The 20570-nt window shown below is 50.0% G+C and overlaps 3 protein-coding genes across 7 annotated transcripts in view; 1 reads left to right on the top strand and 2 right to left on the bottom strand.

The window, feature by feature from the left end:
* Positions 1 to 4753, bottom strand: part of MGAT4B (alpha-1,3-mannosyl-glycoprotein 4-beta-N-acetylglucosaminyltransferase B) — a 51565-nt gene extending 46812 nt beyond the window's left edge. Inside the window, exon 1 of one of the 2 annotated variants that reach the window (XM_032703105.1) lies at positions 4627 to 4753. In XM_032703105.1, coding sequence (XP_032558996.1) covers positions 4627 to 4723 — 97 coding nt within the window. In that variant the 5' untranslated portion in view covers positions 4724 to 4753. Of the gene's footprint in view, positions 1 to 2070; positions 2150 to 4626 lie in introns of those variants that run through there. The other variant, XM_032703106.1, reaches the window with a different exon arrangement.
* A 7063-nt stretch (positions 4754 to 11816) lies between these two features.
* On the top strand, positions 11817 to 16367 carry SQSTM1 (sequestosome 1). 3 transcript variants are annotated; one of them, XM_032703095.1, is made up of 8 exons: positions 11817 to 12093; positions 12235 to 12330; positions 13135 to 13364; positions 13485 to 13641; positions 14095 to 14184; positions 14734 to 14975; positions 15241 to 15448; positions 16058 to 16367. In XM_032703095.1, exons 1-8 carry the CDS (start codon positions 11916 to 11918, stop codon positions 16213 to 16215), a joined length of 1359 nt encoding a protein of 452 aa, XP_032558986.1. In that variant the 5' UTR covers positions 11817 to 11915; the 3' UTR covers positions 16216 to 16367. The 3 variants fall into 3 exon arrangements, with proteins under 3 accessions (XP_032558986.1, XP_032558987.1, XP_032558988.1); XM_032703096.1 differs by having other exon boundaries at positions 11837 to 12093; positions 14098 to 14184; XM_032703097.1 differs by lacking the exon at positions 14095 to 14184 and having other exon boundaries at positions 11837 to 12093.
* MRNIP (MRN complex interacting protein) lies at positions 16368 to 20221 on the bottom strand. Of its 2 annotated transcripts, none has more exons than XM_032703098.1 (7): positions 20144 to 20221; positions 19997 to 20056; positions 19798 to 19895; positions 18515 to 18584; positions 18074 to 18216; positions 17721 to 17823; positions 16368 to 17464 (listed from the first exon to the last, which is right to left on the bottom strand). In XM_032703098.1, exons 1-7 carry the CDS (start codon positions 20201 to 20203, stop codon positions 16904 to 16906), a joined length of 1095 nt encoding a protein of 364 aa, XP_032558989.1. In that variant the 5' UTR covers positions 20204 to 20221; the 3' UTR covers positions 16368 to 16903. The 2 variants fall into 2 exon arrangements, with proteins under 2 accessions (XP_032558989.1, XP_032558990.1); XM_032703099.1 differs by having other exon boundaries at positions 17736 to 17823.
* Positions 20222 to 20570: the final 349 nt, after the last annotated feature.

The following is a 20570-nucleotide window of genomic DNA, read 5'->3' as shown; positions in this document are numbered from 1 at the left end:
AGGTTCCCCTGGGATGAGCATCCAAAACACCACACAGTCACAACTGATCTTAGGGATGTGAAACCATCACACAAAGAGCAACCCCACTTTGTAGGCAAATCTGTAGGTATGGAGGTACCTGCAGTTGGGGTTTTACAATGGAAGCCTGGAGCTGGCTGGCACTGGGCAACTATAAATTGTTAAAACTTGAGGGGGAAAAAAACTTGTCAGGGGAAGCGTGCACAGGCAGCATGGGGACAGAGCCTGCCCTGAGCTATGCAGCTCTACTCAGGAGCTGCAATCCCAACTTCAACCTGCAGCATTTCCAAGGGGCAGTATGTTGGGAATCTCCTTAGAATGTTCAACACAAGGGTTTAGAATTTCCTGTTCAATATAAAACCAAACACAAACACTTAAACCCCAAATATCCTGCAGTATTTATGGCTCTGGGCTGCAAGGGGAAAAGAGAAGGGCTGCATAAACAGTACATGGTTGGCCAGTTCGTCAAGACGAGAACAAACATTGTGGATGAGAACTGAATAGTTTTTGTCATTGGAAAGAAAAAAACACAATTTAATTGCAGGTAGGTTATATTGTTTGCCTTCATCCCATCTGCACTTGTGACTTATCTAAAGTCACGAAGTGACTGATCTCTCAGTAAAACACCCCCTGGAATTCCCACATTGGGCATGTTAATGCCCGAGCCTGCCTGTGCCTTCCTGAGGGCTTGATCCTCCACAGTTAAACCCTACAGGTCCAATGCATGACACCAGGTTACAGAAGAGCTTCTTCCATGGTAGCTGTTGGTTTTTGAAAGTTAAACCACATCTAAACCTAGAACCAGCAAAGAGAGAATATCAGAATTTGTCCAAGACACCCACCACTATGACACACAGCACGTGGTCCACCTCCAAACACCCCGTGATGCTGGACACCGGCCGCCTGGGTGACTGGTTGTGCTATTTGAGGCTGCCCTTCTCTTCCCACTCCAGCAGACTATTTCAAACCTCATTTATAATTGGAAAGAGGCAGCATCTCTTTTTGCAGACCATGAGGTCAAAACTTTGCTAATAACCACAGCACGGCAGAACGCCATTAGCAGGTAAACAAGCCCTGAGCTGGTCACGGAAAAGCGGCTCTAGAGATGGTTTGTTCTGGTTTATTTTCGTTTGATTAATTGTTTTGTCCTCCCAACACAGAGTGGGAAGACAAGCAGGCTCTGCGATACTCTACACGTGTTTTAATATCATTTTATTCCCCACTAGAGGCAATAAGGACACCTTGCCAGCCTTCCCCAGAACTCAACAACATGAGCAGCTCGGGATCACTGGAAACTGTCTCCAGTCACTCACAGGGGATGGCTGATGTTACAGAGGACTGGCAAACACAAAGCCTATCTTTGAAAAATACAGGAATGGGAATAATGAGGAGGCAGGAAATTACAGAATAATCAGCTTAACTTCAGTTGAAGTGCTTAGAAGACAAGGAGAACTTGAGCAAGAGATAACCTCTGTTTATCAAGAACAAATCACACCAAATATCTCATATTTCTTTTTGCGATGGGGTGCCAGGGCTTGCAGGAAAAGGGGAAGAAGCAAAGATTTCAGAGAGACCTTTGATAGTGTCTAATGGGATGTACCCATAACACAGAGAGGGATGCAGGGGCTGGACCATTGCAGGGAAGACCACCAGTGAAGTGGTCGCTGCTCTCTGAGCACAGACTGGGAGGACCCCACTGAAGCAGGTTCCAGTGGAACCCATCCCAGCTCCAATACCACTCGGTGTTTTCATCCACAACTTGGGTGATGGCAGAGAAAACATGCTGATTGCCTTGGAAGGCTACACCAAGCTGAGAGGGACTGCAAGCATGCAGGAGGACAAGATCAGAATTCAAAACAATCCTGACACTTCAGAAAAAGCAGTCTGAAATAAAAAAAAAAGGATGCAGTTCAACAAGGGCAAGCGTGAGGTAATGCAATTTGGTAAGAATAATTAACCAGGCAAATATAAGATAAGGAATGAAAAACAGGAGAAGTTCTGGAAAGGAATGGCTGAAAGGTCAATGGGATAAAAAAATTAAACATGAGTCACCTGTGGCAAAAGTAAAAAGCAAACAGTGGGATGTATTAACAGGATCACTGTATGTAAAAGACATGAAGTAATCCCTTAGTCTTCTGAGCAAAAATATGGCAGCAATTTCAGTCCTTTATCACAGGCTAAGCAACATTCCTCACCAGGGATGATAGTCCAGAAGAGAGTCAAAGAACAACTACAGAATAAGAATACATGACCTAAAATGAGTGATCAAAGGAACTAGCGTGGTTTAATCTATATTAGTACAGGGAAACACAGTAGCAACTTCCAAATATCTACTGGGTTCCTGCAAAGGACAGAAGGAACTTTTCTGCCTGTGCCCAATAAATGGAAAAAAGAAGAGCAATCATAAAACTAAACTGAAGAAAAAGACATTTTTGCTCAGGTCATAAGAAAAATCCAATATCAGGGCTGCTAAATGTCAAACAGATTGTCCGGGGAGCTTAGAGCGTTTCTGTCATCGGAGCTTTTTAAGAATGAATACGACAAACATCTGTCAGGAAGGGGTTGGTTATCAGCGATCGTGGGTAGGGCAGGAGATGGATTGAATGACCTCCCAAGGTCTCCTCCAGCTCTGTATTGAATAACGGCCTGATACGTAAATGACCATAACAGCCGGAAACCTGCTGTGCTGACACAGCCCGACCGGTGTCATCTGTGACCTGTTGTAGCGATCCCGGTGTGCAACTGACTGTGTTGTTGTCAGAGGGAAACACCCCAGGGACGGTCCTCCCGAGAAGGACAGGGACAGTGGTACCCCAGGTTGCTATTTTAGCACTTGCATGAGCAGCAGGGAAAAGCTATTTGTTAAAAAATACAGGTGAGTCAAAGGAGGACAGACTGCCCAGTGGGGTTGGCCACCTGGAGGGACTGCTCGAAGCCCACACAGCACTGCACACTGCTTTCACTTTGTTTATGGGAGGAAGCTCTGAGCAGAGCCACTGCTCACTGGTAACCACAGAGCAGCTCTCAGAGTGCTCCCCTGCCTTTGCACGACCACCATGGTCCAGCATTTCCGGCTGAAAGGGCACACACCAACACCGGGATGTGCAAACATTTTGGCCACTTAAAAATCCCACCAGCAGAAGCAAACCAATCCACCAGTACCCTGACAGCATCCCTGCATTGCCTGTCACTGAAACCTCTGTGGGAGGCAGTTCTGGTGGGATTTAAACCATGTTAGCAGCACGACAGGAGAGCCCTTCAGTGACAAATGAGGCATGGGAGTCCAAGCTGCCACCCATCCGACTCCTGAAGCTGCCAGGATGAAATGGCACATCCCAAGCTCTCCTGCCCTGTTGCCCTGGCTGGATGGGCTGGATGGGCTCGTGTCATCCTGCCCATCAGAGCCAAAAAGCCTTCCCCCAGAGCTGCCCCAGCCCTGATGCTGGCTTTGCACTATGCACAAGCTGCACGGTGTGCCATGGGATTGCAAAACCACCAAGTCACGGCTTACACTCAGCAAAAGCTGCTTCTCACCTGTAGCAGAGAGAGATGTTTATATGGCAAGTGGGAAGTGAGAGTCAAGGGATGGTTGGTTAGACCATGCACTTTAATGACCTTTCAAAGTGCAGGAAATGGAAGAGCTGAGCAATTACCACGGCTGTGAGAGGTTGCACACCCATACACAGGACAGATACACAATTCAGAAGCAACTGTGAGAACTGTCCTCCAGGCCAGGATAAGTCTGGTGCACTGCTTGAGTGAGAAACCGGGTGGGGAAAAGCAACTATTATGTTGTCAGGAAAAACCAGCAGCGAGCATCTGGTGATACCTGCTTGGGATTCCTCCCAGCCTCGGTGGGATGGGGTCCTGCACCCCTGCTCTGCAGTCACCTACTCGGTGCAAAGCCAGCACCAATATTTGAGTGCTGAAGCTGCAGCCCTCACACCTGTCCCACATCCACTGAAGTTACTGGACTCGGCATCGAGCCACAGGAGCCCTGTGCAGTGATGGCAGGGCTACTCAGATCTCCCCTCACTTCCAGTTTGCCCAGAGAACCCCCACCATCCCAGGGCTTGCCCCACTTGCTGGCATCACTACCTTTCCACAGAGATTTAACCCCCCTGGGTTCCATCGCCCATGGAGGTTTCGGCCATAAACATGGGAGCGTGAAGAAGAGCATCGCCAAAGCCAAGCCCAGCACACTCCGACCTGGACGACAGCCCTTATCACCCCGCGGCTCCTCGACCATCCATGGGCACCCCAGGCCAGAGCGCACCGGGGGGACGAGCGAGGACCCCCGTCCAGGGCACCTCCCGCCCAGCTGGACACGGGCAGGGGTGCGGGCACGCCGCCCCGGGAGTCCCACGGGTCACGGTCCCACGGGGACCAGGGGGTGCCGCGGGGCCAGAGGCGCACAGCATCCCGCCAGGTCCGCATCCCTGGGGCTCCGGCAGGATCCTGCCCGCCGGGATCCCCCAGCTCCCGCCGGATGCTCAGCGGGTCTGGATCCCACCGAACCCCCGGGCGCGGCTCGCGGAGCCCCCGCACACCCTCGCCGGCCGCGGGGCGGCGGCCGGGCCCCCGCGGAGGCGGCCGAGCCCCCCTTACCTTTGTGCCCGCCGAAGGCGCCGTACCAGGAGAGCGAGAGCAGCGCGCACAGGCAGCCGAGCAGCAGCGTGAGCGCCGTGCCGCTGCGGAGCCTCATCGCCTCCTCGCCGGCGGGGGCGGCCGCATGTCCCGGGCGCGGCGCGGGCTCGGCGGCCCCGGGGGCCCCGGCGGAGCGGCGCGGGAGCGGCGCGGGAGCGGAGCGGGGCTCACCGCCCGCACCGCCCGCTCGCAGCGCCCGCGCCGGGCCCGCCGGGCGGGCGGGCGGGGCGGGGCGGGGCCGAGGGCGGGGGCAAAGGGGCGTGGCCGATGGGCGTGGCCGATGGGCGGGGCGGCAGCGGGCGGAGGGCGCCCCCGTGCGGGAGAGTGCGGGTGTGCGGCGGGGCGGGGGGAGAGGGAGAGTGTGAGTGTGAGATTGCGAGATTGTGAGTGTGTGAGTGTGAGAGTGAGTGTGTGTGAGTGTGAGAGTGTATGTGTGTGAATGTGTGTGTGTGTGTGTCTGTGTGAGATTGTGAGAGTGAGTGTGTATGTGAGACTGCGTGTGAGAGTGTGTGTGTGTGAGATTATGTGTGTGTGTGAGTGAGTATGAGTGTGTGAGATTGTGTGTGTCTGAGTGTGTGTGTGTGTGTGTGTGTGTGTGTGTGTGTGAAAGTGTGCGTGTGTGTGAGATTGTAAGTATGAGACTGTGTGTGAATGTGAGAGTGTGTGAGAATGTGTGAGAGTGAGTGTGTGTGTGTGAGATTGCATGTGAGTATGAGAGCGTGAGTGTGAGTGGGTGAGTGTGAGATTGTGAGTGTCTGTACGAGAGTCCATGTGTGAACGTGTGTGTGAGATTGTGAGTGTGTTGTATGAGTGATTGTGATTGCGTATGTGACTGTGTGTGTCTGTGAGTGTGTGTGTGTCCTTGTGTAAATGTGTGTGAGAGTGTCTGTGTATGTGTGTGTGTGTGTGTCTGTATGTGACTGTGTGTGTACACACATATGCATGTGTGCACAAGTGCACATTCTTGTGTTACACATATAACTTACATACCTGTATCCTGGGCTCATCCCTATCGATGCATAGAGAGGTGTCCCCATGGGGTGTGCACAGCTGGGGCACTGTGGGGGGTGTGCAGGACAAGGTCAGGGGGCAGCAGCAGTGTACCCTCGCTGCCATTCCGGCAGAAGAATTTCATCTTGGTTAAGGAAACAGCATCTCATGTTTATTGAGAGAAAATCAATGCCAGATTAATACCACAAATGGAATCTGCTGCCTGGAAGGACATCATCCCTCTTCCAAAGGACCTGGCATTCAGGGGTTATGACCTCAAGCTGCTTGCCTGGGTGAAAGACAGAAGAAATCAGATTAAAAAATTATTTTGCTTCTGTTTTCTTCTGTTAATGGGTCCAGCTTATTTCATTACAGACCAGGAGGGGCTGTACAGTGAGGTCAGGCTCCACAAGCATTTACGTGCCTCCATCATCTGAACTTGTATCTTTGGTTGTGCGTGAGGTCAGGCAGCTCGTGTGCCCTGTACATGGGTACATAATTCCTCCAGTGAAAGTTGTCATCTTCAGTTCCCCAGAGCTCTGCTAGCGAGTAAATATTTCTCAGACGTGTAAATATTGTAGGACTGTCTCCCAGTGATCAAAGTCTGTTGTTTGAGATGTTTGGATCAATCAGGGTGCAATGTACAGCAAAGCTCTGCCCGTACCAGAGGCAGGAGCAGCGATGCAGGCACTCGGCAATGCTCAGATACAGCCCAGGAGTTGTCCCAGGTGGCAGGCAGGGATGAGCTGGGAGCCAGCTGTGCTCTGTGGGCACATCTCCTCCCAGTAACACTCCAGCAGACACGGGAATTCTTCTGAAACAGGGAAATCCTGCAAAGGGGTGCTCAGGCCTCTGCTCTATTTCCTTCTGTAAAGGTGAGGGGTGAAGGGAGCTCAGCACCGGGAGGGGTGGGTGCAGGGGCTGCCTCGAGATGCTCTGGGTGACACACGTGCCTTTGAGAACTACACAAGTGCATCAGGAAAAGCACAGGTTGCCCATTTCTGCAGGAGATGATCTTGTCTAACTGCATCCTTAGAATCTTGTCCAGTTCATAAAATAAACTACGTTTTTCAAATCTTGAAATGGCCTCTCCTGGTGGTTAGAAAATCCTGTAAGGAAATCGGCAGAGGGAGCCCTTTGGACGGCACCAAAAGTTCCTACCTCCCTCCCCTGCCAGAAGCCAGTGAGGAGCTGCAGGGTCCCAGCACAGAGCTGCTCACACCGAGCCCATCCCTGAGAAGGGAAATGCACTGAGAAACACTCTTGGGAATATTGAAAAAACCGAGGGGGGCTGGACCTGTGCTTCCTAACCTGGGTTTTGCGAGGCATTGCCCAAGCGACCGTCCCCATGAGAACACGAGCCAGCAGTGGGACAGCCGAGCCCTGGAGCAGTTATCCTGCTCCCTGGTGAGTGCCCACGCCCCAGGCTCAGCCTCAGCCCAGCACAGCCACCACCACTCGCTCCTCGGCTGCAGGTGGAGCCTCCACCACAGCAGCAACAGCACTTGCACATTACAGCAAAGAGCAGCAGCCCAGCAGCTCTGTCCCACCCAACCCGCTGCGTTCTCGCCTTGAACCCACGCGTTAAACCCAGATTAAACCAAGAGCGGGTTCGCAGGAACTAATGGCAAACCCCCACCCAGAGGTGGCAGACAAGTAAGAGCCGCTGGTGGGAAAGGCATGTGAAATCCTGCTGCAGTCACAGGGTTTGTAGAAAGAACACATAACGTTATAGTGCATTAGATGTTGGCTGTTTATTTTTCAGAGGTGCAAAATGCTCTTTCCACTCGGGATATGTGGTGTGCCTGCAGTGGAAGAGAACAGAGGAACATTAATAATTTCTCCAAGACAATTAATTAGACTCTTTCCCAAGGATAAAGTTTAATCTAATTTCTGCTGTAATACTTTGTCTTCATAAAAGTCTGTAGAAATTAATGAGCTTTATACCACCCTCTCATGAAAAAAACCTTGGGTTCTCTTGGACAAAATGAGAGACTAAGCAAAATTGCATCACTTGCCATTTTTTTCTCAGATCTGCAAAGGTCCCTTTTATTCTTGAAGTCCCTCCCTATTATCCCGGTTTTGGCTTTTATTCTACTTTTAACAAGCAAGTTTTGAGCTTTGGCCCTTTTGCAGAGCAAAGATTAAAATATGAACTGCAGAGACCCAAAACCCCAGCAGCAAATAAAGAGAGAGAAGACGGTTTTTTTAGGTGATCTCATGATCTTTGAACTGTTGATGTTGGCAACACTGAATGTGCTGCAGAAATGAGGGCCTTCCACGGGAAGCACTTCCATAGTAATCCACAGGTCCTGAGGCCATCACAAAGATTAGAAAGAGAAAACATTCATTAGGTCTAGGTAGAAAATGTAATCCAGATTTATATTTGATTTTATCTAGTTCTCCAAAGAGAAGAAAGTTTGACCCATCTGTGAGTGGGTCAGCCTTGGTGCTTCCCAGGCCGCTTTAAACAAGAAGCACTTTCTGTTTCTCTCATAAACCAAAACATTTTTATTTTGTATGAGTTTTATAGATGGCTGTGTTTAAACATCAATAGGGCTTGTTTCAATGCAGTACAAATGTTTTCAAATTCTCCATAGCCACAGGAGATGAAGATGACAACAGGGTGCTTTACTTTCAATGTGTTGACATGTTGATGCTTTAATTCAGGGCAAAAGCTACAAGTCAGGTTCTCAAAGCAACACTCACCCCAAGCAATTTGTGTAGGTTGCAAAAAGTTCTTTCTCACCTTCAGAAGCATGAAATCCTTATGGAATTGCATGACACCCATAGTGTGCTTGTACCTTGTGCTTGCTCTCCACCCGTTCTCCCAATCTGCTCCTCGGTTTCTGTGAAAAAACTGTCCCAGAGTTTTCTCCCCTTAAAAGTTTCATACCACAGAAATGAGAAATGCTGCTGAGGCTGTGTAAACATCTGACATGCTAGAGCTAACCTTCAGGAAAGATCAACCTCAAAAATGAGACAGCAAAAAACACCCTGCTCTGCCTGTGCTGGTGAGGAAGGAAGGCTTCTGCTTCCGAGGCAGAGAACAGGGAGGAGGGAAGTTGTCATGGGACGGGGCTGAGTCACCCACCTCTCACCCGACACATCCAGAGGATCCTGCACCTCTCCAGAAGCCTCTGGAAAGAGCGGGTGGGATCGTGGCACCCAGACCTTCCCACTGTGGCTCTGCACCGTCCCTCCGGCACCACACACCGTCCTGCCAAAGCCAGGGGGTACCCGGGGGCCAAACCCGCCCCTCCTCACCGGGAGTGCCGGGACAGCGATGGGAGCCTCAGGCTGGAGCAATGATCTGAGGAAATATTTCCTCTGGAATATCATCCTCAGCGTCTGTTGTGGTTTGCAAGCAAGGAAAAGATTGGACACCCCCCGCCCCCTCCGCCCCTTCATGTCTCTAAGTCTTTACTGTGAACATGCGAAGTCTGCACATAAGGAGTATTTCTGGTGGTGGTGCCCTCGGAGCAAAAATCTCACCAAATATTTTTAAACATTTCCCAGCAGAAAGTGGGTGTAGAGAGAAAGCTGAGCACTTCAGTGATGCTAATTGCTCCTTTTTGAGTCTTTCCTTTCTAACTCGAATTTTTGAACTCAAACAGCTTTTTCCCCCCCTCTCCCCCCCCCCCATCCTCTTTGCTGTTCCTTTGCTACATTCATCTGTGAAGCTGGTTGCTCAGCAGCTAGGACAAGCTACTTTTTGGGCAGAGGTTGCTGTGCTGCTATGGGATTCCTAAGGAACCTTAAAAAAATATCCACACAGCCTATGCTTCATGCTGAGAATCAAAAAATCCACATCCACCAGGGAGACACTTCTCAAGAGAACCTCTGTGGGAATACAGCCCAGCTCCTCATATGGCTTCTCCAGGGGGCTGAGAAACCTCCCGGAGGCACATCCCAGGGCTGGGGACAATGGGACAGAGTGAGGTCTGAGGTCTGTGCTGGAGAAGGGCTGGCTGGGAGGAAATCCCCAGCCTCAAGGAGGAGGAGCAGGCACTCAGTGAGTCACCCCTGTCCCGTGATCAGTGAGGTAAGCTAACACAGGCTGGTGAAAGCCTGTTTTCCTTATGTTTTGTAAAAGTGCATGATGTCACACCCAGAGAGCTGAGCGTGACTCAGCAAGTACCACCAGGAGAAGGGAATTTCCCCCTGGCATTTAGACCCTTCAATATTTGACAGTGGGATGAAAGCTGACACAGAGGAAAACAGATTTCTGTTTTTACTCTGGTGAAGTGCTTGGTAATTATAAATGCATTAATCAATTTACCTGGAAAGAGAACTGAGTGGAAAAGACCCAGCAACTTGAGAACAACCCTCTGTGCCTCAAACACCCAGGCAGGGATGGAGAAGGGAATAGGAACTGGTGCTGCACCAACTTGGAGCTTAAGGAATGAATATGCTGGGGCTGGATCTGAAAATGCAAGTCTCTGGCTCTATAAATGAGACCAAAAGCGGCCCTTGGGGTCCTCAGAAATAGAACATGAGACAGACATGCTGGAGGTGCTGCTTGGTGAGGCAGATGCAACACTGTCAGCAGCATGTCCTGTACTGCATGTCCTTCTACCACTAGTCCTGCTTCTGATTTTATGGAGAAAAAAATATAATACAACAATGTCAAGCCATCAACTTTCACCAGCATTTTCAGACATAAGGATACACACAACAAATAGGCAAAAGGAAAAATGAGTGTAACACGGCTTTGCTGCCTGCCCAAACTTTTCAATATCCCATGCTGTAAAAGCTGCTGAATCATTTCCTAAGCAGCATCATCCAGGCTTACACCTGAGTCTGCTGATGTTTAAACTTTAACTTGCTACTTCATGGTGGAAAATTAGCCGTGTCATACCTAGAAATTGAAATTTCTAGAAAAATCTTCAGGTTAAAAGGGGCAACCTTTTCTACTGTAAATATTATTTTCCAGAAAGGTGTTGCAATTTCAACATTGCCACACATCTGCCACAAACATCTCTACATGAAAGGCCAAGTTAACATATATACGTAAGTTCAAGAAATAAACTACCTCCTCATTGTGGAAATTAAAATGTATGCTTCTCTTGATTACAGAAGATGATAAATCATGACACAGTTTCTCCTAAATTCTTGTTATCTTAAACTAAGAAATACAACACCAAGAGTCAGAATGGTCAGGGCCTTGGGTGAGAGGAAATTAACACCAACAAGGAACCTAATAATCATTGATCCATCTTTATTTAATTATGCTTGGACAGAACAGGCTGTGTGTTCTGCCAGCTGAACTCTCCTGTGGCCGGATTAAGAGGCCTGTCAACTGTATCTGATCTGCAAAAAAATGCTGCTGCCAACCAGCTTGGAAAGGCCCCAGCACACCCTCCTTAATGTCAGTTGTGTTTACACCAGTGTCTTTATTTTTAGACCTCCCTTCCGAAACACGGGGGTTCAGGGAAGAGTTATTTATTCCTGTCATGCTGGGCATGCAAACCCTCCAGCGGGTGCTGCTGCCCCGGCACGAGCGGGGCGGGCGCGTGGCTCCCCAGCGCTGTCCCCTGGCTGGGCTGGCCCAGTCTGCTGTGATGGAAGGGACAAGCAGGACGGGGATGGCCAAGAGCTGTGATAGCACGTGCCCCGGTACATCCTGGTGGGCAATGTTCAAGCGGTGACTGGGACCAGTCCAGCCCAGTTCTGCCCCATGATGGGCACATGGACGGTTGTGTTTCCCCACCAGTGGGTCTCAGCGGCCATCGGCCACCCAGAAGGTCCCCATGCCACACTCAGTCCCCACTGGTGCTTTGGTTACCAAAATAACCCCGTGCCCCACAACCTGCCTGGCACTGTCTCTCCGCGCCCAAACCCGGGCACAGGCGCTACTCCCAGGGGGCTGAGCAGGGCAGGGAGCAGACACGGGCATTTGCACGTATCCACAGGATTTCCCGGCCGCAGGAAACGCGCCTTGAGCTCCTTCCCCTTCCTCTTGGGGAGAACGAAGCCGGGATGGCGAGAGACGGGAGGCGGGACCGGACCGGGACGGCGGAGAGCCGGACCGGGGGGCGGAGCCTGGACCAGAAGGGGCGGAGCCTGAACACAAAAGGGCGGAGCCTGGACAAACGTATCATACGCTCTCGTGGGGGCGTGGCCTCGAGGGGGCGTGATCTGCCGGCGCCGGCAGTATAAAATGGCGGCGCCCGCAGCCGCTTTCGCAGCCCGCCCTTGCCGCTCCGCCTTGGACGTCTGTCCCGGCTCCCTACGGCAATTCCTGCTGCGCCACAGCCATGGCGGCGCTGACGGTGAAAGCCTACCTGCTGGGCAAGGAGGAAGCGACCCGCGAGATCCGCCGCTTCTCGCTGCCGCCGCCCGCCCGCTACCGCGCCATCTACGACCGCGTCGCCGAGCTCTTCCAGGGGCTGCTGCGGGCCGGGCCGCCGCCCGCCTTCCGCATGCACTACAAGGGTGAGCGGGCAGGGGGGCTGCGCTGCGGGACGGGCCCCGGGAGGGTGTCCCGGGGGTGGGGGTGTCGGGGCGCTGCTGCCTCGCTGCCCCCGCGCCGTGACCCCCGACTCTGCCACTCACCCTGTGCTTCGCCCTTCCCAGATGAAGAAGGGGATCTGATCGCCTTTTCCTCCGACGAAGAGCTGGAGCTGGCGATGCCCTACGTGCGGGATGGCGTGTTCCGTGTGTACATCAAAGGTAGGGCACCGCGGGGCTCGGGCTGTGCGCTGGGCTGGCAGGGCTCCCGAAGTGAGAGCAGCCAGCCCTGGCCCTTCCCCTTGTCCTCGAGGGCCTGGTGGGAGCTGCGGCCTTGCCGAGGGAGGGTAAATAAAGGGCAGAGCAGTATGACAGAATATGAATCCTCCCTGCTGGGGGTGGGGGGTAAGCAGATCACAAGTTTCCTCCCAGCCCTGTCAGCTGGTCCAGTGCGAGCTGCTGTTGTCATCCCGGCTCCCTGGGTGCACTGAGCTGGCATTGGTATCTTAAATAGTCACAACAATGTGTTAGGAAGCCTTAATTCCAGCTTTTTCAGCGCATGATAGCTCCCTAGTCCGTTTTGTTCAGGTGGATACCTGCAAAGCTTTATCTGCAACCTATCTAATGAGTCACACCAGCCTGGGGCTGTTGTCCCCATTCTCATGTTGTGCCTCCTGGCATACGCCTTCCTAACTCCCTCTCCAGACACATTCTGTTCCTGCAGTGGGAAGGTAGGATGAGAAACCAGATAAGGTTGTGCAGTACTAATCTAAAATAAACATGCCAAGAGATATTTAGGATAAGCAGTGATTGGTTTCGGGGCCAGGTATCTTTTTGAAACCCCTTTGCACTTGGCTTAAGGTCTCTCTTGTGCCCTCAGCTTGTGTTTGGCAGCCAGTGTAAAAATAAACTGACCTAGTAAGTTAATACTGCTCTGACAGGGGCTGTTTGTGCTTCCTCCTCTGCCTGATTTCCAGCCTGTAAATAGCAACCTGTTCTTGATGGAAAGTTCCCTTTCCCTAACAGAGAAAAAGGATTGCAAGCGGGAGCATCGCTCGCAGTGCAGCCAGGAGCCCCCCCGCAACATGGTGCACCCCAACGTCATCTGTGACGGCTGCGAGGGACCCGTGGTGGGCACCAGGTTCAAGTGCAGTGTCTGCCCAGACTACGACCTGTGTAGCACCTGTGAGGGGAAAGGCATCCACAAGGATCACAACATGGTGATGTTCCAAAGTCCGCTGCTAAATCCATTTGAGGTGAGCAAAATCTATGGAGGGGAACTAATGAATGGGGTATTCCTCAGATTTAAGCCACGAGTTCCAGTTACTCGGGATCTGGGGGTGTGGACAGTGTGACACGAATGTTGCCCTTCACAGTGGTTTCCCCGAGGACGCTGGCTCCGTAAAATGCGGCACGGTGTTCCACCCTTCCCGTGGATGCACTGCTGGGGGTATCCTGGGCCTGCACCTCCATGCCAGAACTCCGGGCAGGCCGAAGCCACCACTGCAGCCCCCAGTGCACCTGCTGCAGAAGGTAAGAGGAGATGCCCTGGTAAGCAGTGTGGTGGTGGAGCCAGGCTAGCTGAGGTTCTGCAGCTCTGGTGGGAAGATAGACATGGGAACTAACATAATTTGCTTGAAATAATTAGCACCTCTGAGCATAGAGTGGGATTACTTTAAGGCATGCTTGGGCCCATGCAGTCGATGAGGATGCATTTTAAGAGTATCTGGAACTGAACCAAACCAAGCCAATCTGTTAGGTCAAGCATGTCACTGCCTTCCAGCATGGCTAATGAGCCTTAACAATGCTAATGTTGGCTTTCTGTTCCAGAGGTAGCTCAGAGTTACTTTTTGTCTCTGTATTGCCTTTGTTGTGCAGTGTATGTGAGTGACAGGAAGGAGCACAAAGCTGTCATGGGGACACACAGACTGTAGGTGCTCTTTCCCTCTGAGCTTCTGTGTGTGCTAACAGAAATTGTTTTTCTAGAAGCTTCTACTAACAACCAGCCTCAGGACCCCAACGTCACCTTCCTAAAGAATGTTGGGGAGAGTGTTGCAGCTTTTCTGAGCCCCTTGGGTAAGTGCCTTACAGTTTGTTACCAGGTCAATCCCTGGGACTGGCTTAAAGGTCTGTTTAACAGGAGCAGCAGTCAGCTGTTGTGACTAGTATTAGAACTACCTCATGCCTACTAAGCCTCAAAGGCTTAGTTTACACCTGGTACTAATAATGCCTAAGCTTAGAACAGCCACTGCCTTTTCAGAGCCCTCCCTTGGTAGAAAATGAGGCAAGACTTCATTAACATGTGAGCACTGGAACACTAACAGTAAGTCAGTGGTCACTCTGGATTTTGCCTGGCTTATGTGGACATAAGATACAATTCTGCCCTGGCCCTTTAAATATATGGCTTGTCTGTGTAGAGCAAGATGACTGTTTGGTGCTTAACTACTCTTTATTTAGAGAAAACTATTCTTTATTTAAAGAAGGCTTTGCATTTTAATTACTACATTATATGGCAAACTGTAGCATTGCGGAAGCCTTAGAGTGTAGAGCAGGACTGACCCATGCTCATTTAGGACTGTGCTTTGGGAAAAGCTCTACGACTTTGCCTCTCAAATGCATTTCTAGGTATTGAAGTTGATATCGATGTGGAACATGGAGGACAGAGAAGCAAAGTGACTCCCACTGCTCCCAATCAAGAGAACAGTGGTGAGGCAAACAGCAGTGCTCCAGCCCAGAATGGTCAGACCAAGCCAGACTGGAATAAAACAGACTCTGCTACAGAAGTAAATGTTGTTGCAGAACAGATACAGGACATGGTGATAGATCCTGTGCCCACACAAATGGAAGATGGCCCCTTCCACTCCCAGGTACAAGAACTATGACACTAATTTAATAGTGCTGGCTGAGGCTTTGCTAAAAAGGAAGATAGTCACTTGGCATGCACTGTGGAATTGAATATTAAAATGACAGAAGATTAAGGGATATACAACACCTTTACAGGTTTACGGCAAAGGTGGTGAGATGTCTCGTGCATGTAGTTCTTTATATTAAAGGCAGATAGTAGGAGCATGTATCCTGCCTGGAAAGCACTGCAGCACCTGGACCTGTTTGGTTTTTTTTTTTTCATTTCAGGAACACAGTGAGTCCAGCAGTTCATCAGGGGGTGAGGAAGACTGGACCCACTTATCATCCAAAGAAGTGGATCCTTCCACGGGTGAGCTGCAGTCTCTGCAAATGCCAGACACAGATGGTCCCAGCTCCCTGGATGTATCTCGGGAGCCTCCCCAGCCAGGGCCTACAGGACTGCGAGAAGCTGCTCTCTACCCACACCTCCCACCAGGTAGGAGAAAGGTGCAGGTTTCATAGCTGAGAGTAACTTCCACTTGAAAATGCAGATCTGTTTTAGAGGTGGTAGGAACCAAGGTCGTGTTAGTTACAGCTAAACCTGTCCCTGACTGTTGGCAGGTTTGGCAGCTCTTGCACACTGTTAGAGACAGTCAGGTGGTTCTCCTCTTGAATGTGGGCAGCTAAGTCTTAACAAGACTTCTGACTTTAGGCTAATGTGCCATTTGAGCAACACGACAAAGGTGCTGTCTTGAATCATGTCCTTGCTGTGTACTGTTCAAGAGAGCCTTTTAATGCAGCATGTGGACGACTAGTACTCCCCGTGGCTTTAGGGCATGTTTTTCTGATGGGAGCCAGTAATACTATCCAAGGCCCCTTAACTGAGATCAAGAGCACAGAGTCCTACAGCAAGGCCAGCTGAGCCTGATTCAATTGTTTTCTTAGCTCTGGTTATCATTTATCTCAAATGTTGGCGCTCCTGAGGGACAAAGGAGAGCATTTCACTGTGGATTTGTGCCACCCACTTCCTGTGTGGTATTAGAGCCTTGGCTGCTTTACCAATTACATGAACTAGTTGAACTCTAAACCATTTTTCTCTTCACAGAAGCAGACCCTCGCCTCATTGAGTCCCTGTCCCAGATGCTCTCCATGGGCTTCTCTGATGAGGGCGGATGGCTCACTCGACTCCTGCAGACAAAGAACTGCGACATCGGGGCAGCACTAGATGCCATCCAGTACTCCAAGCAGCCACCTCACTTGTAGTAGTAACAAAAAGCACTTTTCTAACTGAAAGAAGACAATATAGCAAAAGTCATTGCAGTACATCTTTTCTTCCTGCTAAGGGTTTCTGTCTCATGTTCTTACGTGCTTGTAGAATGAAGGTTAAATAAATACTACTGCATGTGATGTGTCTGTGAGAGTTTCAGTATCACAGCTTTATTGCTTTATGTACTGTAACTTAGTTAACAGAGTGTAGGGAGTAGGCTGAAATCAGCCTAGGGCTGCCTTTTTGCACATAGTTTGCACACTTAGAGCTACACTAAGGAAAGGAAATCCAGTTCTTTGCTGGCTCTGCAGCTCTGGAAGAAAGGGTTGCTAGGGGAGATCTAAACAAAGCTGTAGTACAGGGGAAAAGAGCTGTGATTTCGTAAGGAGGAGTTAATCACAGTATTTAATTGTACTGGCAAGAAGTTCTTAAAGCCTGGGAGCTTTCTCCCCAGAAACTGACCTACTTCCATTCCTATTTTAGCTGCTGAGGTTGCTAGACAACACTGTAACCTGAGAGCAATGGTCCCTCCCCCCCAAACACAACCATAAAGCAAGTAAACAACTTTAATAGTGTAGTTCTAATAATGGCTTAGAGTGAAGCCACCTTCAGTTAAAAATTCTGCCTCAGTGCTTGACATACATTATAGAGACAAGAAAGCAATGCCACAGCTGTCTGAACTTCTCAGAGATCATCATCAAACTCCTCACCTGTGCAAAAGAGTTTTTCACAAGAAATGTTGCTCAGCTTTGGCCGGGGGTTAGAGTTTACAAGGGTATTTGCCCTGCTGGTATTATCCAAACAGCACCTTCCTGCAGTAGTTTCTATGTGACTCTGAGGTTCTTTGGACACATCCTCAGCTGAGTGTCTGGTGCTGGGCAATTTCATAGCCAGACCCTCAGTGCTGGCAACACACTTTTTAAATTTAAAACCTGTACCTTGAGGCTGAGTTCCTCCAGCCTGTTCTGAGTATCTCCTGGCCCCACCAGCACCTGCTGCAGTGGTGCTGTCCAGCCCCAAACCTCCACTGCTCCCCCACAGTGACAAGGTCACCCCAGCAGCGTTTTCACTGGAGTTGTCAGAAGATGAGAGAAATTTCCCCCACTTCGATGGTCTGGCACAGGTGGTTGGGGGTTGTGTGTTGTCCTCAGGCATTGCAGCCTCACAGACAGCAGGAACCACGCTGCCTCCAGAAACAGCATCTCTGCCATCCCCATCAGGCACTGCTGCAAAGCATTTCTTGCGCTGTAAGAAGGAAGAGGGCTTTGTTATAAATCCAGCACACAGGGTGAGGCTGCACAGGAGCATTAAAGGCGGCATTGGCTTTGCCTGACTGAAACCTTTCAGAGAGAAACCCCCAACACAATTTTCTTCTCCCCAGCCATTCAAAGAGAAGAGCAGAGAAAGACTCATAAAAATTCAAAATTATGATGACACAAAAGAGGTCAGGAGAACACTGTTTTGTTTTACTGGTCAGAAGCATCTTCTACAGCTAAAATACCTCAGTGGTTTTAACCTTTTTGGCTTGGTAGACAGGCTGGAAAACTCCATTTTCTTCTGCATGCTCTGGAACATCACTGGAGAGGAAACTCTTCCGATGTTTCCTGGGCAAGAAAACCATTCACAAAGAGGACACATTCGCTCCACTTTCACAGATCACCAGAGAAGTTCATAAAATGCAGGGCTTTAGCAATAAGAGAAGTTTTATCCCCAAACACCAAACCTCTGCTCAGCTCAGGTCATACACTGCAACCTCTATTTTGTTCAGCTCTCAGAGATGAGCTGCCTCCCACACCTCCAAAACAAGTGTCACCATGGAGGGGCAGGAATTGCAAAACAAAGTTCTCTCTGTACCTTTGTTCTCCCACAGTGTTCTTCCTCTGGGAACAGAACTGTTGCCTTGCTAGAGCTGCCTCCTCCTCCCCGTCTTTCTGATCCTCGCTCTCCTGGTCCAGATATTTACTCCAGCGACTCCCTTCTAACGTCTGACTTCCCTCCTACAACATTGGAGAGTTACTGAAAACACCAAAACACGGGGTTCTCATTTTTGGCATTGTTACACGTGCACTGAATGCCTCAAGTGAGTCAGCTCAGGACACGTCCCTGTATCGTGTTCCCAGGTTCAGTTCCCAGTGGAGCAGAGTTTCTGTGTACATCTCATCCTCCCTCTGCAGGAGCCTCTCTGATTCTATCACCATTTCAGCTGTCTGAACCATACAGAGGGATCACTGGTTTCACTGGATTCACCTGGGACAGAATGGGTTGGTATTTACCTCAGCTTTGAAGGGATTTTACCTGCTGGACCAAACCGTCCTCACGTTGTGCTGCTCTGTTTTTGCTGTCATTTACAGAGTCTTCTACACACCTAAAAGAGAGGTTTAAACTACAGTTTCTAGAACACACTCTTGTCTGTTGATTCACAGGTTTCAAATCACCCAGTTATATCACAAGGGATTGGACAGAAAGCATGGATAGGGACACAGTATAGGAGGCACATCTGAAAAACCAGGATCTACATAAAAGCTGATGCCAAATGAAGAACTTGCAACATATACTGACAAATACTTGAAAAAATCTGGTTAGTATGTAACTCTTTCTACACAAATACTTTGATCTAAAGCCACTAGTCATAAAATGACAAATTCTAATTGGGCATAACTAGGGATATAACAGCATTTCTTTGGGACAACAGTTTGAACTCACTAATTATATCCCAAGAAACCAAGCAAAAAGGGAAATTATTTCGCAGTGTTTTGAGCTTCACGATTTTTTGAGAATAAAAATAGCAACCTTCTTTGATAAAGTGAACAAACAATGAGTTTTCTTCCTCGAGCTTAACCCTGAAGCACTGTGTACACACAACTAAGTTATGTAACTACCTTTGATTGATTTCTGAAAATAACCTCAAGTAAAAAGGAAGCTGGACCAGTTCAAGACCAGTTCAAGATTAAACGATTTATAAAGAGATTAAAGAATGAAATAACCAGGAAGGTGCTATTCAGATTTTCCAGCCCAGCAGGAATTACACAGAAATCTTTGCACTAAACAAGTCTTTTATCAATAGCAGCAGTGATTACTCAACAGATTCACAGCGTGAACTCCCTAAATGCCAACAGTTAGGTAGAGTGGAGGATGTTTTCTTTCTGAGGATGTAATCTGATGAGGACTGTAATCTGTAAAATGGACATCTCCACAGTCAGGTCATCAAACAGTACATAAGAAAGAGCAAATAATAATTAAAAAAAAAATAAAACCAAAACCCAAACAAAACCAAAAAACAACACAACAAATCCAAACCCTATTGCATATGTATTGATATGTAAAGGCCTGACCAACACATGCTACTAATCAACCAAACTTATCTGAAAAAAAGTCCTTGTAAAAAGAAACATGCTGGGACACTTAACCTAATAAAGAGCTTGTTCCTTTGAGGTGATGACAAACCTGGGTTAGGGTTCACAACAGGCCAGAAAACCCTCCGGTGAGCTCAGACCGGGTAACAGGCAGCCCGTGTGTGAGTATGTGCATCAGCTGCAGCATATTAAAAGAAATACACAGATAAAGATTAAACACTGTACCAAGATGTCCAGCCAAGCGCTTCCTCTGCCTCTCCCTGCAGCAAGTTTAACTTCTGGACGTGGTGCCTGCAGTCCGGGCCGGAGCCCTGCCCGTAAACCTGCAGGGAATGAGCGGACACGGGGCGGAGGGAGCAGGTGAGGCGAGGGAACCCCGGGGGCACCCCTGAGGTGCCAGCGAGGGCTGAGGGGCTGCCCTCACCTTCTGCACGGCCTGCCGCTGCCCGCACACGCTGCAGCTCCACTTCCCGCCGCGCTTGGCCTGCGAGGGCGCAGAGGGGTCAGTGAGGGGTCAGTGAGGGGTCAGGACGTGCAGCCCCCATCCCATCCCATCCCATCCCCACCCCACCGGGTGCACTTGGAAGCGGCGGCAGCGGCAGCACCGCAGGACCCGGAACTGCTGCGCCATCGCGGGCACGTGACCGCGCGGGCCCACAGCGCCCCCCGGCGGCGGCACCGCGGGGGGACACGGAGGGGACACGAGGGGGACACCGGGAGGGACAATCCCGAACAAACACATCCACTCACCGCCCGGAGCCGCCCCCACGCAGGAAGACTCCCCGCAGCGCCTCGCAGGGCTTAGTATAAGTCAGAGGGCAGGCTGGCTGTGAGTTAATACAAGTAAAGTTCTCCCAGGAGGGAGAACGCGTCGTGTTTGAAGCTACATAGTCACCAGGGCTGCACCTACCTGAAACTGTGTCAGCCTGTGTGATATAAAAAGTGTTCAGAATAATGATAAAAAGGAGGGAAAAGAAGAGGGGGGAAAGAAAGGGGAG

This window comes from Chiroxiphia lanceolata, chromosome 15 (genome assembly GCF_009829145.1).
Source record: "Chiroxiphia lanceolata isolate bChiLan1 chromosome 15, bChiLan1.pri, whole genome shotgun sequence".
NCBI classification, from domain to species: domain Eukaryota; kingdom Metazoa; phylum Chordata; class Aves; order Passeriformes; family Pipridae; genus Chiroxiphia; species Chiroxiphia lanceolata.
Note: the sequence above shows the minus strand (reverse complement) of the source record. Positions and strands in the feature narration are given on the sequence as shown.

Bases quoted from the DNA above. Each gene is read 5' to 3' on its own strand.
- MRNIP (XM_032703098.1), bottom strand. From the start codon at position 20,203: ATGGCGCAGCAGTTCCGGGTCCTGCGGTGCTGCCGCTGCCGCCGCTTC. The intron at 20,057-20,143 runs GTGGGGTGGGGA...GCGCCCTCGCAG, and splicing joins GCCGCTTCCAAGTGCACCCG to GCCAAGCGCGGCGGGAAGTG. The intron at 19,896-19,996 runs GTGAGGGCAGCC...CATTCCCTGCAG, and splicing joins AGCGGCAGGCCGTGCAGAAG to GTTTACGGGCAGGGCTCCGG.
- SQSTM1 (XM_032703095.1), top strand. From the start codon at position 11,916: ATGGCGGCGCTGACGGTGAAAGCCTACCTGCTGGGCAAGGAGGAAGCG. The intron at 12,094-12,234 runs GTGAGCGGGCAG...CGCCCTTCCCAG, and splicing joins CTTCCGCATGCACTACAAGG to ATGAAGAAGGGGATCTGATC. The intron at 14,976-15,240 runs GTACAAGAACTA...TTTTCATTTCAG, and splicing joins ATGGCCCCTTCCACTCCCAG to GAACACAGTGAGTCCAGCAG.